Below are 13,764 nucleotides of genomic sequence, written 5' to 3'. Positions count from 1 at the left end.
TCATGAGGACACATCATCATCGCCAAGTCTAAGGGTAGAGCTAGAAAATTCCAGCCCCTTGGGTGCTGCCATAGAGTTACAATAGAAGTGCCCATCCAAGAAGGCTCAAGGTCATTGGCCACTGATAAAATGTCAAATCACATTACATCTACAATAGCTTTGATTGCACTGATCATGTCAACATCATACTTTCAAAATCTTAGCTAACATTCATCATCATGAATCAAGTCGACAATCTACTGGCAAATCCTTTTTAATGCTTGTCATATGAAGAGAAATAATGAAGAGAAATTATAGATAAAACTTATTGGTGTTCATCGGCCAAAAACATTACACAACAAGTTGGAAATTGCAAAACAATGAGTGGTTTGGAAGGAATCAGTGTGGCTAACAATCAGTCAGTGTGGCTAACAATCAATCAGTGTGGCTAGCAATTATTAGCCTGCGATTCAGTGGAGTGGCTGTGTGGTCCAAAGTCTAAGATTAAGAGTCTATTTTCCTAGTTTAAAACTATAAACATTCAACATTGGCCATACTGTCAATGAAGCATGATTTGTGCCGCGCACAAAACAACTGTTAACTCGGAACTGCAAAATCTGACTTTAGTGAGTTCAAGACAACTGGGAACTTGGGAAAAACGAGTTATGACTGGGAAAATACATTTTGAACATTCATCCAACTCGGAATTGTAAATTCGGAACAGGGGCTTCTTTCAAAAGCTACGACCTGAAGATCACTGACGTCATCATGATTCAATCACCCCCACCCCAGGGTTCCCAGGTCTCTTGAAAGCACCCTAAATCCAGAGAATGCCAGACTTGGACGATAAAGTTTGATGACAAAATTTCCCACAAAGGACCGCCGCGCCACCTTCCTGTTCAAGTGAGTACAACAAGGTGAGTACAAAAATGTTTATTGTATGCTGTTGCATAAATTAGGGAGATACAGTTGAAGTTGGAAGTTTACATACACATAGGTTGGAGTCATTAAAACTCATCTCTCAACCACTCCACGAAATTCTTGTTAAAAAACTATAGTCTTGGCAAGTCGGTTAGGACATCTACTTTGTGCACGACACAAATATTTTTTTACAGACTATTTAATTTATAATTCACTGTATCACAATTCCAGTGGGTCAGAAGTTTACATACACTAAGTTGACTGTGCCTTAAAACAGCTTGGGAAATTCCAGAAAATGATGTCATGGCTTTAGAAGCTTCTGATAGGCTAACTGACATCATTTGAGTCAATTGCAGGTGTACCTGTGGTTGTATTTCAAGGCCTACCTTCAAACTCAGTGCCTCTTTGGTTGACATCATGGGAAAATCAAAAGAAATCATCCAAAAAGAAGGTGCGACAAGTGCAAATCAATCCCAGAATAACAGCAAAGGACCTTGGAAGATGCTGGAGGAAACAGGTACAAAATATCTATATGCACAGTAAAGCGAGTCCTATATCGACATATTCTGAAAGGCCACTCAGCAAGGAAGAAGCCACTGCTCCATTAAATAAGCCAGACTACGGTTTGCAACATTACATGGGGACAAAGAAATGTCCTCTGGTCTGATGAAACAAAAAATAGAACTGTTTGGCCATAATGACAATCGTTATGTTTGGAGGAAATGTGGATATATTGAAGCAACATCTCAAGACATCATGGAGTTAAAGCTTGATCGGAAATGTACGATGACCCAAGCATACTTCCAAAGTTGTGGCAAAATGGCTTAAGGACAACTAAGTCAAGGTATTGGAGTGGCCATCATAAAGCTTTGACCTCAATCCTATAGAACATTTGTGGGCAGAACTGAAAAAGTGTGTGCAAGCAACTAGAACTACAAACCTGACTCAGTTACTCCAGCTCTGTCAGGAGGAATGGGCCAAAATTCACCCAACTTATTGTGGGAAGCTTGTGGAAGGCTACCCGAAAAGTTTGACCCACAATTTAAAGGCAATGTTACCAAATACTAATTGAGTGCATGTAAACTTCTGACACACTGGGAACGTGATAAAATAAATAAAAGCAGAAATAAATCATTCTCTCTACTATCATTCTGACATTTCACATTCTTAAAATAAAGTGGTGATTCTAACTGACCTAAGACAGGAAATTTTTACTAGGATTAAATGTCAGGAATTGCAAAAAACTGAGTTTAAATGTATTTGGCTAAGGTGTATGTAAACTTCTGACTTCAACTATATATCTCTCTCTCCCCTCTTACCTTGGTAAGGGGACAACAATGACAGGTAGCAGTCTCCCATGCAGGCAGAAATCCATAGCCTTCGCGTGAGAAAGGCTGGAGAAAACTTGCTTTAAAAGATTGATACTAAGAAATCACACATTATTTTGTTTCTTATATTTAGTTGTTTTTGAAGTATTTTTGTAAATTAGGTGAAGAATGCTGAAGGGAGGGAGTACATAAATATTGATTACAGAGTAAGCCTACAAAAGATTCATTGTCCCTTTCAAATCGCTTAATGAACAAATGGTATGGATTTGTTTTATTCTATTGTACATCTTTGCTTGGAACCATGGTTACCACAAACAAAGACTGCAGATTTAATCAAACACTAATTAATGAAACATATATTCTGCCCTCAAATCAATGGTTGAATGTGTTGAAGATTTTTTTTGACACTACCTAACCCCCCAACAGGTGTATGTAAATGTCTGACTTCAACTGTATGTATACCGTAGCTAAGAAAGTAAGATGAAGTGTATGTTGTATAGTAAGCTGTTAGTAGCCCATGTGCCTCACCATAATAATTTGGTCTATTTACCCCTCTTAATTTTGTCTACTGTTCTGACTTGGTGGTGCACATGTAGCCTATAACCTGTTTTGAGAAATTCAATCATCAAATATTGTAAGAGCTTTCATTGTCTGCTTTTTTGCCCCCTTTATTTATCCTACTGTTCTGACTTGGTGTACAGGGAGAACACCTTAAGAACAGCCCATGTTCTCAATTCTGTTGCTGTACATTTCAAAAGTGCTGAACAAATAGTTATATTGACTACATCCGTCGCAGCTCTCTCATTAATGTCTTAATCGAAATTACGGATTGCCTCTTATCCGCTTGTCATCCCCTTATGCCCTCAATTGTCAGTAGAAACCACATTTGTTTAAGCAAATCAGCCATATCAGCTATGTTTCTTTTGAAAAAGGCAGTAAATGAGGCTGAATGAACTGTTTCACTGCCAGACAAGGCTCCGCTGATAGCCTGGTGTAGCAGTGGTAAGGTGTTGGGACTGCTCAAATCAAATACTATTTTATTGGTCACATACACGTGTTTAGCAGATGTTATTGCGGGTATAGCAAAATGTTTATGCTTCTAGTTCCGACAGTGCGGCAATATCTAACAAGTAATATCTAACAATTTCACAACATATACCCAATACACACAAATCTAAGTAGAGGAATGGAATTCAGAATATATAAATATGTGGACGAGCAATCTCAGAGCGGCATAGACTAAGATACAGTAGAATAGTATAGAATGCAGTATATAATGTACCTGTACATGAAGAGTAATGCAAGATATGTAAACATTATTAAAGTGACATTAACAAATGGAAAACAAGTCACTTTACTAAAGTGGCCAATGATTTCAAGTCTGTGTATATAGGCAGCAGCCTCTCTGTGCTAGTGATGGCTATTTAACAGTCTGACGGCCTTGAGATAGAAGCTGTCAGTCTCTCTGTCCCCAGGGTGAACAGGCAGTGGCTCGGGTGGTTGCTGTCCTTGATGATCTTTATGGCCTTCCTGTGACATCGGGTGCTGTAGGTGTCCTGGAGGGCAGGTAGTTTGCCCCAGGTGATGCATTGCGCAGACCGCACCACCCTCTGGAGAGCCCTGCGGTTGTGGGCGGTGCAGTTGCCATACCAGGCGGTAATACAGCCCAACAGGATGCTGTCAATTGTGCATCTGTAAAAGTTTGTGATGGTTTTGGGTGACAATCCAAATTTCTTCAGCCTTCTGAGGTTGAAGAGACGCTTTTGCGCCTTATTCACCACACCGCCTGTGTGGGTGGAGCATTTCAGTTTGTCAGTGATGTGTACACCGAGGAACTTCAAATGTCCACCTTCTCCACTGCTGTCCCTTCGATGTGAATAGGGGGGTGCTCCCTCTGCGTTTTCATGATGTTCATGATCATCTCCTTCATTTTGTTGACGTTGAGTGAGAGGTTATTTTACTGGCCCCACACTCCCAGAGCCCTCACCTCCTCCCTGTAGGCTGTCTCGTAGTTGTTGCTAATCAATGCTGTTGGGACAAACTAACCGTTTGTGGACACCATTCGTCACCGTTATCATGCAATTAATGTATTTGTTAGTGTTGTATTGCGTAGTGGCTTTGCTGGCATGCATCCCAACATTGATTTTTCCCCAACCAAGATTTCCATGCTAAAATCACCACTGGTTATGTCTAGTCTATGATACCAGGCTGTAAAATGCAGTGAAGGAAAACAGTGTCTGCTGGCTTCTTGTCAATGCTTCTGGGAAACATTTGCATAGAAGGCCTGATTGAAAATGTAGATAGGCACAACTCAGACTTCCTTGATGTTAATGGGAGACTTTCTTAAAAATGTTGTGCTAAGATCTCAAGTCCGAAAACCACCCAGACTGAGAAAGTTGAAGAATTCCATGTGGCCTTCCACACATGTAACTTGACTGAGAACCTCAGATGACACTCATAACGGCCATATAATCGAACCCTAAACTTAGCCCCTAGAATTCCCTTCAAAAAACACTTAAAACCAAACCCAGGCATAAATCCTAATGCCTCCTCTATTAAAGATGCCCCGCCTTAAACCCTAACATTCTCTAACATCTACAGCAGGGATGGTCAACTTTGATGGGGGTGGGGGCCACTAAAAATCTGAACTCATCATAAGGGACCCCAGTGGCTCGTGAGTCTGTGTACCCACATCCATACCCCTCCAACTTGCATGTAAGGTGGAAAAAAATCTGTTTTAAAGCTAATTTACTGCAATTCTGCAAATTTTGCCATGGGGCATAGAGAAAATGTTGCAGTTTTAAAGCAAGTTTGCTGCATTTCTAATCATTTTGCCATGGGGTGGAGATAAAAATGTGCAGTTTTACAGCTAATTTCCTGCAATTCTACACATTCTTTAAAAAAAAATTTATTTCACCTTTATTTAACCAGGTAGGCTGGTTGAGAACAAGTTCTCATTCACAACTGCGACCTGGCCAAGATAAAGCATAGCAGTGTGAACAGACAACAACACAGAGTTGCACATGGAGTAAACAATAAACAAGCCAATAAAGGGTCTATATACATTGTGTGCAAAAGGCATGAGGAGGTAGGCGAATAATTACAATTTAGCAGATTAACACTGGAGTGATAAATTATCAGATGGTCATGTGCAGGTAGAGATACTGGTGTGCAAAAGAGCAGAAAAGTAAATAAATAAAAACAGTATGGGGATGAGGTAGGTAAATTGGGTGGGCTATTTACCAATGGACTATGTACTGCTGCAGCGATCGGTTAGCTGCTCAGATAGCAGATGTTTAAAGTTGGTGAGGGATATAAAAGTCTCCAACTTCAGCGATTTTTGCAATTCGTTCCAGTCACAGGCAGCAGAGAACTGGAAGGAAAGGCGGCCAAATGGGGTGTTGGCTTTAGGGATGATCAGTTAGATACACCTGCTGGAGCACGTGCTACGGGTGGGTGTTGCCATCGTGACCAGTGAACTGAGATAAGCCGGAGCTTTACCTAGCATGGACTTGTAGATGACCTGGAGCCAGTGGATCTAGAGACGAATATGGAGCGAGGGCCAGCTGACTAGAGCATACAGGTCACAGTCGTGGGTGGTATAAGGTGCTTTAGTAACAAAACGGATGGCACTGTGTTAAACTGCATCCAGTTTGCTGAGTAGAGTATTGGAAGCTATTTTGTAGATGACATCGCCGAAGTTGAGGATCGGTAGGATAATCAGTTTTACTAGGGTAAGTTAGGCGGCGTGAGTGAAGGAGGCTTTGTTTGCGAAATATAAAGCCGACTCTAGATTTGATTTTAGATTGGAGATGTTCTACGTATATGAGTCTGGAAGGAGAGTTTACAGTCTAGCCAGACACCAAGGTACTTATAGATGTCCACGTATTCTAGGTCGGAACCATCGATGGTGGTGATGCTAATCAAGCGTGCGGGTGCAAGGCAGCGAACAGTTGAAAAGCATGCATTTGGTTTTACTAGCGTTTAAGAGCAGTTGGAGGCCACAGAAGGAGTGTTGTATGTCATTGAAGCTTGTTTGGAGGTTAGATAGCACAGTGTCTAAGGAAGGGCCAGAAGTATACAGAATGGTGTCATCTGCGTAGAGGTGGATCAGGGAATCGCCCGCAGCAAGAGCAACATCATTGATATATACAGAGAAAAGAGTCGGCCCGATTTGACACTCTGAACTCTGTCTGCAAAGTAGTTGGTGAACCAGGCAAGGCAGTCATTAGAAAAACCGAGGCTACTGAATCTGCCGATAAGAATATGATGATTGACAGAGTCGAAAGCTTTGGCAAGGTCGATGAAGACGGCTGCACAGTACTGTCTTATCGATGGCGGTTATGATATCATTTAGTACCTTGAGCGTGGCTGAGGTGCAACCGTGACCAGCTCAGGAACCAGATTGCACAGCGGAGAAGGTACGGTGGGATTCGAGATGGTCAGTGATCTGTTTGTTGACTTGGCTTTCGAAGTCCTTAGATGGGCAGGGCAGGATGGATATATTACATTACATTACATTTAAGTCATTTAGCAGACGCTCTTATCCAGAGCGATATAGGTCTGTAACAGTTTGGGTCCAGGGTGTCTCCCACTTTGAAGAGGGGGATGACCGCGGCAGCTTTCCAATCCTTGGGGATCTCAGACAATACGCAAGGGAGGTTGAACAGGCTGGTAATAGGGGTTGCGACAATGGCGGCGGATAGTTTCAGAAATAGAGGGTCCAGATTGTCAAGCTCAGCCGATTTCTATGGGTCCAAGTTTTGCAGCTCTTTCAGAACATCTGCTATCTAGATTTGGGTAAAGGAGAAGCCGGGGAGGCTTGAGTGAGTAGCTGCAGGTGGGGGGGGGGGGGTAGATCTGTTGGCCGAGGTTGGAGTAGCCAGGAGGAAGGCATGGCCAGCTGTTGAGAAATGCTTGTTGAAGTTTTCGATTATCATGGATTTATCAGTGGTGACCGTGTTACCTAGCCTCAGTGCAGTGGGCAGCTGGGAGGAGGTGCTCTTGTTCTCCATGGACTTTACAGTGTCCCAGAACTTTTTGGAGTTAGAGCTACAGGATGCAAATTTCTGCTTGAAAAAGCTGGCCTTTGCTTTCCTGACTGACTGCGTGTATTGGTTCCTGACTTCCCTGAACAGTTGCATATCGCGGGGACTATTTGATGCTATTGCAATCCGCTACAGGATGTTTTTGTGCTGGTCGAGTGCAGTAAGGTCTGGAGTGAACCAAGGGCTATATCTGTTCTTAGTTCTGCATTTTTTGAACGGAGCATTCTTATCTAAGATGGTGAGGAAGTTACTTTTAAAGAATGACCAGGCATCCTCAACTGACGGGATGAGGTCAATATCCTTCCAGGATACCAAGGCCAGGTCGATTAGAAAGGCCTGCTCGCAGAAGTGTTTTAGGGAGCGTTTGACAGTGATGAGGGGTGGTCGTTTGACCGCGGACCCGTAGCGGTTACAGGCAATGATCGCTGAGATCCTGATTGAAGACAGCGGAGGTGTATTTGGAGGGCCAGTTGGTCAGGATAATGCCTATGAGGGTGCCCATGTTTACAGATTTAGGGTTGTACCTGGTAGGTTCCTTGATGATTTGTGTGAGATTGAGGGCATCTAGCTTAGATTGTAGGACTGCCGGGGTGTTAAGCATATCCCAGTTTAGGTCATCTAATGGAACAAACTCTGAAGCTAGATGGGGGTCGATCAATTCACAAATGGTTTCCAGGGCACAGCTGGGAGCTGAGGGGGGTCGGTAGCAGGCGGCAACAGTGAGAGACTTATTTCCGGAGAGATTCATTTAAAAAAATTAAAAGTTCTAACTGTTTGGGTGTGGACCTAGAAAGTATGACATTTGCATGCTATCTCTGCAGTAGACTGCAACTCCTCCCCCTTTGGCAGTTCCATCTTTACGGAAAATGTTATAGTTGGGTATGGAAATCTCAGAATTTTTGGTGGCCTTCCTAAGCCAGGATTCAGACACGGCAAGGACATCAGGGTTGGCAGAGTGTGCTAAAGCAGTGTGTAAAACAAACTTAGGGAGGAGGCTTCTGGTGTTGACATGCATGATCCAAAGGATTTTTCGATCACAGAAGTCAACAAATGAGGGTGCCTGGGGACATGCAGGGCCTGGGTTTACCTCCACATCACCCACGGAACAGAGGAGGAGTAGGATGAGGGTGCGGCTAAAGGCTATCAAAACTGGTCGCCTTGAGCGTTGGGGATAAAGAATAAAAGGAGCAGATTTCTGGGCGTGGTAGAATATATCCAGGGCGTAACGCGCAGACAGGGGTATGGTGGTACAGCGGAGGTAAGCCCAGGCACTGGGTGATGATAAGAGAGGTTGTATCTCTGGACATGCTGGTTGTAATGGGTGAGGTCACTACATGTGTGGGAGATGGGACAAAGGAGGTATCAGAGGTATGAAGAGTGGAACTAGGGACTCCATTGTAAACTAAAACAATGATAACTAACCTGAACAACAGTATACAAGGCATATTGACGTTTGAGAGAGACATACAGCGAGACATAAAGTAATCGCAGGTGTTGATTGGGAGAGCTAGCTAAAACAACAGGTGAGACAACAACAGCTAATCAGCTAACACAACAACACAACAACAGCAGGTAAAATGGCGATGACTAGGCAGAGAGGGTCGGATTAACTACACACAGAGCCTGAGTTCGCGGCTGGTGCTGACAGATAAAAAAATTAATAGACAGAATGGAGTACCGTGATTAATGGACAGTCCAGCAGGCATCAGCTATGTAGCCAAGTGATCATAGTGTAGCCAGAGCATGGCGCAGCAGTAGATGGAACGTAGAATGTATGCACACATGACTGTAAGTCGCCGTCCTAAATGGCTATAGTGTCCAGGGGGCAGCAGTAGATGGAACAGGGGCCGCCACACAGCATTTACACAGCATTTAAAGTTAGTAGCCCGGGGCTAGTAGGAGCGTCTGCTCCGATGGAGGCCGGTTGAAGGCACAGCGGATGGAGTATTCGTCGGCAGACCAGTCGTGGTGGTGCGGCGGGGCGCCGTGTCGACAGAGAATCCAAGCCAGATGGCGAAAGAGGTGTGAAGATCAGAAGTAGTGGTCCAGGGATTACGGCAGGAATCCGGCATTGTTCTGGAGAGATAGTCCGATACTGGTAGACTGGCGAGTATTATCCAGGCTAAAAACAGGGCTGTTATCTGTGCAGAAGGTAAAAGCCGCTAGCAGTGGCTAACAATGACTAAATCGCTTGTAGCTAATCGCTTGTAGCTAATGGTTAGCTTCTGGAGGTTCTTGAATGTGTTCTAAAATTTAAAATAATAGTGATTCCATATCACATTGGGTGAGGCAGGTTTCCGGAAGGTATAATCAAATAAAAAATCGAAAAGAGATTGAAAATAAAATTGAAATATATATACAAAAAAATACGAAAAATACAAAAGTACACGAGAGGACGAACAAAACCCTTCTTCACTGCTACGCCATCTTGGAAGAATGGCCATAGGTTGCCATAGGTTGAAGGCAAATGTTTGCAGTTTTTAACATGATAGCTGATGATCAATGGGCCCCTACCCCGGTTTGTAATTCGACCATGCTTACTACAAGTTTAGATAGCTGGCCACTACACTAACTTACCAACCTAAAAAAAATGACATGGGCTAATTGAGTGACTGATGACGCACAACCAAATTTCCAAATTGCACCTTATGTATTATATTATTCTTACTATCAACAGTAAGTTAAGACTCCGAGTTTTATGGGGGGGAAATTGGTCCGCGGGCCTATAAAAGGGGACTCCAGTCTTGACCATTTTGGTCGTCATTGTCAAAAGTTTCACTGCAGAAGTCATAGAAAGGACCCAGTTCCACGAGAGTGCAGTGGACCACACTTTAAGGGTATAAGATGCTATTTGGGACACTCAACCCTGTCTGGATTCTCTGAAAGCACTACTACTGTGTTTAAGCTTCCGTTATCAACACAGGTGCCATTCATAATTCATCATATTTCATTATGATGCATAATATTGCTTGGAATTGCCTTTTGAAGGTACAGCAACAGTCAGGGAGTCTAGTTGTAGTGGATATATATTGACTTTGTGTTCAGGAAATGTTTATTCAGCCAGCCTGACGTATAAGGCATGTGCAATATTTTGTCACCCGGGAGAGGGTGACTGGTAAACTCACTCAATAAAGTTGTGTAAGGCCCAGCACAATATTTGTCCATCCTGTACTTCAAAGGTAGACTATTCAGGATATCCTCTCTTGTATTGCTTAAGTCATACTGAGTTAATCAGTATGACTCTTATACTGGAAGCAGACAATGCTGTGTTTAACATAGGTGTATGCAGGTAGGCCAGAACTAACAAAGGATTCTATAGGACTGTGGGTGGTTGTCTGGCTAAACATTCTAGATCCCAAACCTTCAAAAATAGAACTCTACCTTTTCTCCAGGAATACCTTTCCCAGGCACCCTCTGTCCCTCGCAGTCCTGGCAAACCAATCTCACCCTGTTTCAAGACACAAAGAAAATGAAGACTATAAACAAGTTAACAAGTTATGGAATAACTACTTCAAATGTCTGTGCTCTTTATACTCTATAGTACATGTACATTGGGACCTAATGAACTATGACCTCTAAATTAACTTTGACACCTTGCTTACCTTAGATTCGACCACTCCATCTTCCCCAAGTATACCAGGTATCCCAGAGGATCCGTCAGGTCCTGGTTCACCCTGGAAATGACCACAGATCAGACACACAGCATTTCAATACCTCACATCTTGAGGTGTTTTAGGTTAACGTCAGGGTTAGGGTCAACATACCTTGTCACCTTTGAACCCATGTCATCCTGAAACACATAAGACACTGAGACATTATCTAGGTACATACTTCACTGTATGAGTATAAGAATACTCCAGTACATGTCATATCTCACGTACAGCATCGCGTACACATATCCAAGCTAGACTAATCAGTGGGTGGAACAGCTAGTGATGGTGTCTCAACTTAGGCCCTGGTAGATCCTCTCCTGGGAACCCTTGTGTTCCCTGAAGCCCTGGAGGACCAAACAGACTCTAGTAGAAATACTAAAGAAGAGAAAAATGATTTCTATCCATCAGAAAAGAGCATATTTACAATATGTCTCCGCCTAGTGTACATCCTGACACACTGCAGGGTAATTCTACAAAGAGGGCTATGTCAACCATTTACGTACGGAAGATATCTAGTCATAAAACCTAAGTCAAATCAAATCAAATTTATTTATATAGCCCTTTGTGCATCAGCTGATATCTCAAAGTGCTGTACAGAAATCCAGCCTAAAACCCCAAACAGCAAGCAATGCAGGTGTAGAAGCACGGTGGCTAGGGAAAAACTCCCTAGAAAGGCCAAAACCTAGGAAGAAACCTAGAGAGGAACCAGGCTATGTGGGGTGGCCAGTCCTCTTCTGGCTGTGCCGGGTGGAGATTATAACAGAACATGGCCAAGATGTTCAAATGTTCATAAATGACCAGCATGGTCGAATAATAATAAGGCAGAACAGTTGAAACTGGAGCAGCAGCACGGTCAGGTGGACTGGGGACAGCAAGGAGTCATCATGTCAGGTAGTCCTGGGGCATGGTCCTAGGGCTCAGGTCCTCTGAGAGAGAGAAAGAAAGAGAGAATTAGAGAGAGCAAATGTGGGGTGGCCAGTCCTCTTCTAGCTGTGCCGGGTGGAGATTATAACAGAACATGGCCAAGATGTTCAAATGTTCATAAATGACCAGCATGGTCGAATAATAATAAGGCAGAACAGTTGAAACTGGAGCAGCAGCACGGCCAGGTGGACTGGGGACAGCAAGGAGTCATCATGTCAGGTAGTCCTGGGGCATGGTCCTAGGGCTCAGGTCCTCAGAGAGAGAGAAAGAAAGAGAGAAGGAGAGAATTAAAGAACGCACACTTAGATTCACACAGGACACCGAATAGGACAGGAGAAGTACTCCAGATATAACAAACTGACCCTAGCCCCCGACACATAAACTACTGCAGCATAAATACTGGAGGCTGAGACAGGAGGGGTCAGGAATGCTGTGAACTTACCGGCATCATTCACCTTTCCCCAACTTTCTCTGTACATTTGAGCTGTATCTTTATCTTGAACATTTCTGGAGGTATAGGAAGTTTAGCATCATCCTTACTTTGGGTCCTACAGGTCCTTCAGGGCCCTGGTCCTCAGGAACTCCACTAAGTGGTGCAGCGGTCTAAGGCACTGCATCTCAGTGCTAGAGGCGTCACTACAGACCATTTTTTTTAACTGACTTGCCTAGTTAAATAAAAATGTATTCATTAAAAAAGACCCTGAAAAAGAGACAAGACAAACACCTCGGTCAATGCCTGAATATAAATCTTCTGCGGTGGGCTATAATCACAGGGCCTTGAGGTTTTCACAAATACTGCATAATCCCAAATAAGAAAACCAATCAGTCAAGGCCTCCCAGGTGGCGCAGAGGTCTAAGGTACTGCATCGCAATGCTATAGGCGTCACTACAGACTAGGGTTAGATCCCTGCAGGCTGACCTCGGTCGTCATTGAAACCTCCAAGTTTATTTAGTTAAAAAAAAATATCTCTCCTGGAAATGCGTGTGAGTAAGAACATAGTATGGTATGGCAAACAGGTCATGTATATTTTGGAGGGTCAGGGTGTGGTCAATCAAATGATGTTTCCACTCCCCATGTGAACATGGTCTGGACCAGGTCTGAAACTCAAATCACCAACCGTATTCAGACGATGGACTGATGTTGTCATGGCAACACTGGAGGGGTGTGAAAAGCATTTAAGGAGGAATTAAGAGGGGGTGGATAACATGTGCGAAACACTAATCCTGCTGGACAATAGTCTGGTGGGAGATAAAGACAGTGCACTGCAGGCTTGGATTGACAGCTTTAGATAGGCTCCACTAGGACAAGGATAAGAACTTAGCCAGGACTCACATTCCACAAGTGCAGACTGGGAGAAGAGCTTCATACTCAGTGTGCATGTCCATGAGATACTGATGGTTCCAGTGAAGGGTCGGATGTGGGGGTGTAGACACAGGAATCGTTCAATTTGACCCCTCACTCATTCACACACAGGTATGAATGGGCAGAGTGTTGTGTGGGGAGTGGGATTTATGGCCATAAAAGTTGTATTGTATTATATTGAGTCACCTGCTCTCCTCTGGGTCCCTGAGGGCCTGGAGGTCCGCCTGGCCCCTGTGGGAACAGGTCACAGTCGGGAGGGGAAAAGGGACAAAACAGCCTATTGAGGATATGTGCAATTCTCACTCACAGTTACAAGCTTACAGGCTGTTAAGTCTAGCGTATAGCTATTTCTTCACATAAAAATGTATTTCATCCACAGTCGGAAAGCTAAAAGAATGCACTGAGCAGCAGTTAGCTTTGGGGAGAGCCATTCACAATGAACAGAGCAGAGGCATGGGGAGAGTAGGGAGAGCAATTCATAAAAAACCTACTTGATCTCCCTTCATCATGGGGCGCCGCACTTGTCTCTAATCCCCTGGAAAACAGGA

At 43.6% G+C, this 13,764-nt stretch overlaps 1 protein-coding gene across 1 annotated transcript in view; it reads right to left on the bottom strand.

The window, feature by feature from the left end:
* The window catches only part of LOC124043346 (collagen alpha-2(V) chain-like), an 18,152-nt gene extending 4,388 nt beyond the window's left edge, over window positions 1–13,764 (bottom strand). The window contains exons 1-5 of the mRNA XM_046361871.1: window positions 13,708–13,764; window positions 13,403–13,447; window positions 10,879–10,950; window positions 10,658–10,724; window positions 2,220–2,294 (exon numbers count right to left, since the gene is read on the bottom strand). Of these exons, the coding sequence (XP_046217827.1) occupies window positions 2,220–2,294; window positions 10,658–10,724; window positions 10,879–10,950; window positions 13,403–13,447; window positions 13,708–13,725 (277 nt within the window). The 5' untranslated portion in view covers window positions 13,726–13,764. The remainder of the gene's footprint in view (window positions 1–2,219; window positions 2,295–10,657; window positions 10,725–10,878; window positions 10,951–13,402; window positions 13,448–13,707) is intronic.

This window comes from Oncorhynchus gorbuscha, linkage group LG09 (genome assembly GCF_021184085.1).
Source record: "Oncorhynchus gorbuscha isolate QuinsamMale2020 ecotype Even-year linkage group LG09, OgorEven_v1.0, whole genome shotgun sequence".
In the NCBI taxonomy this organism is placed as follows: domain Eukaryota; kingdom Metazoa; phylum Chordata; class Actinopteri; order Salmoniformes; family Salmonidae; genus Oncorhynchus; species Oncorhynchus gorbuscha.
Note: the sequence above shows the minus strand (reverse complement) of the source record. Positions and strands in the feature narration are given on the sequence as shown.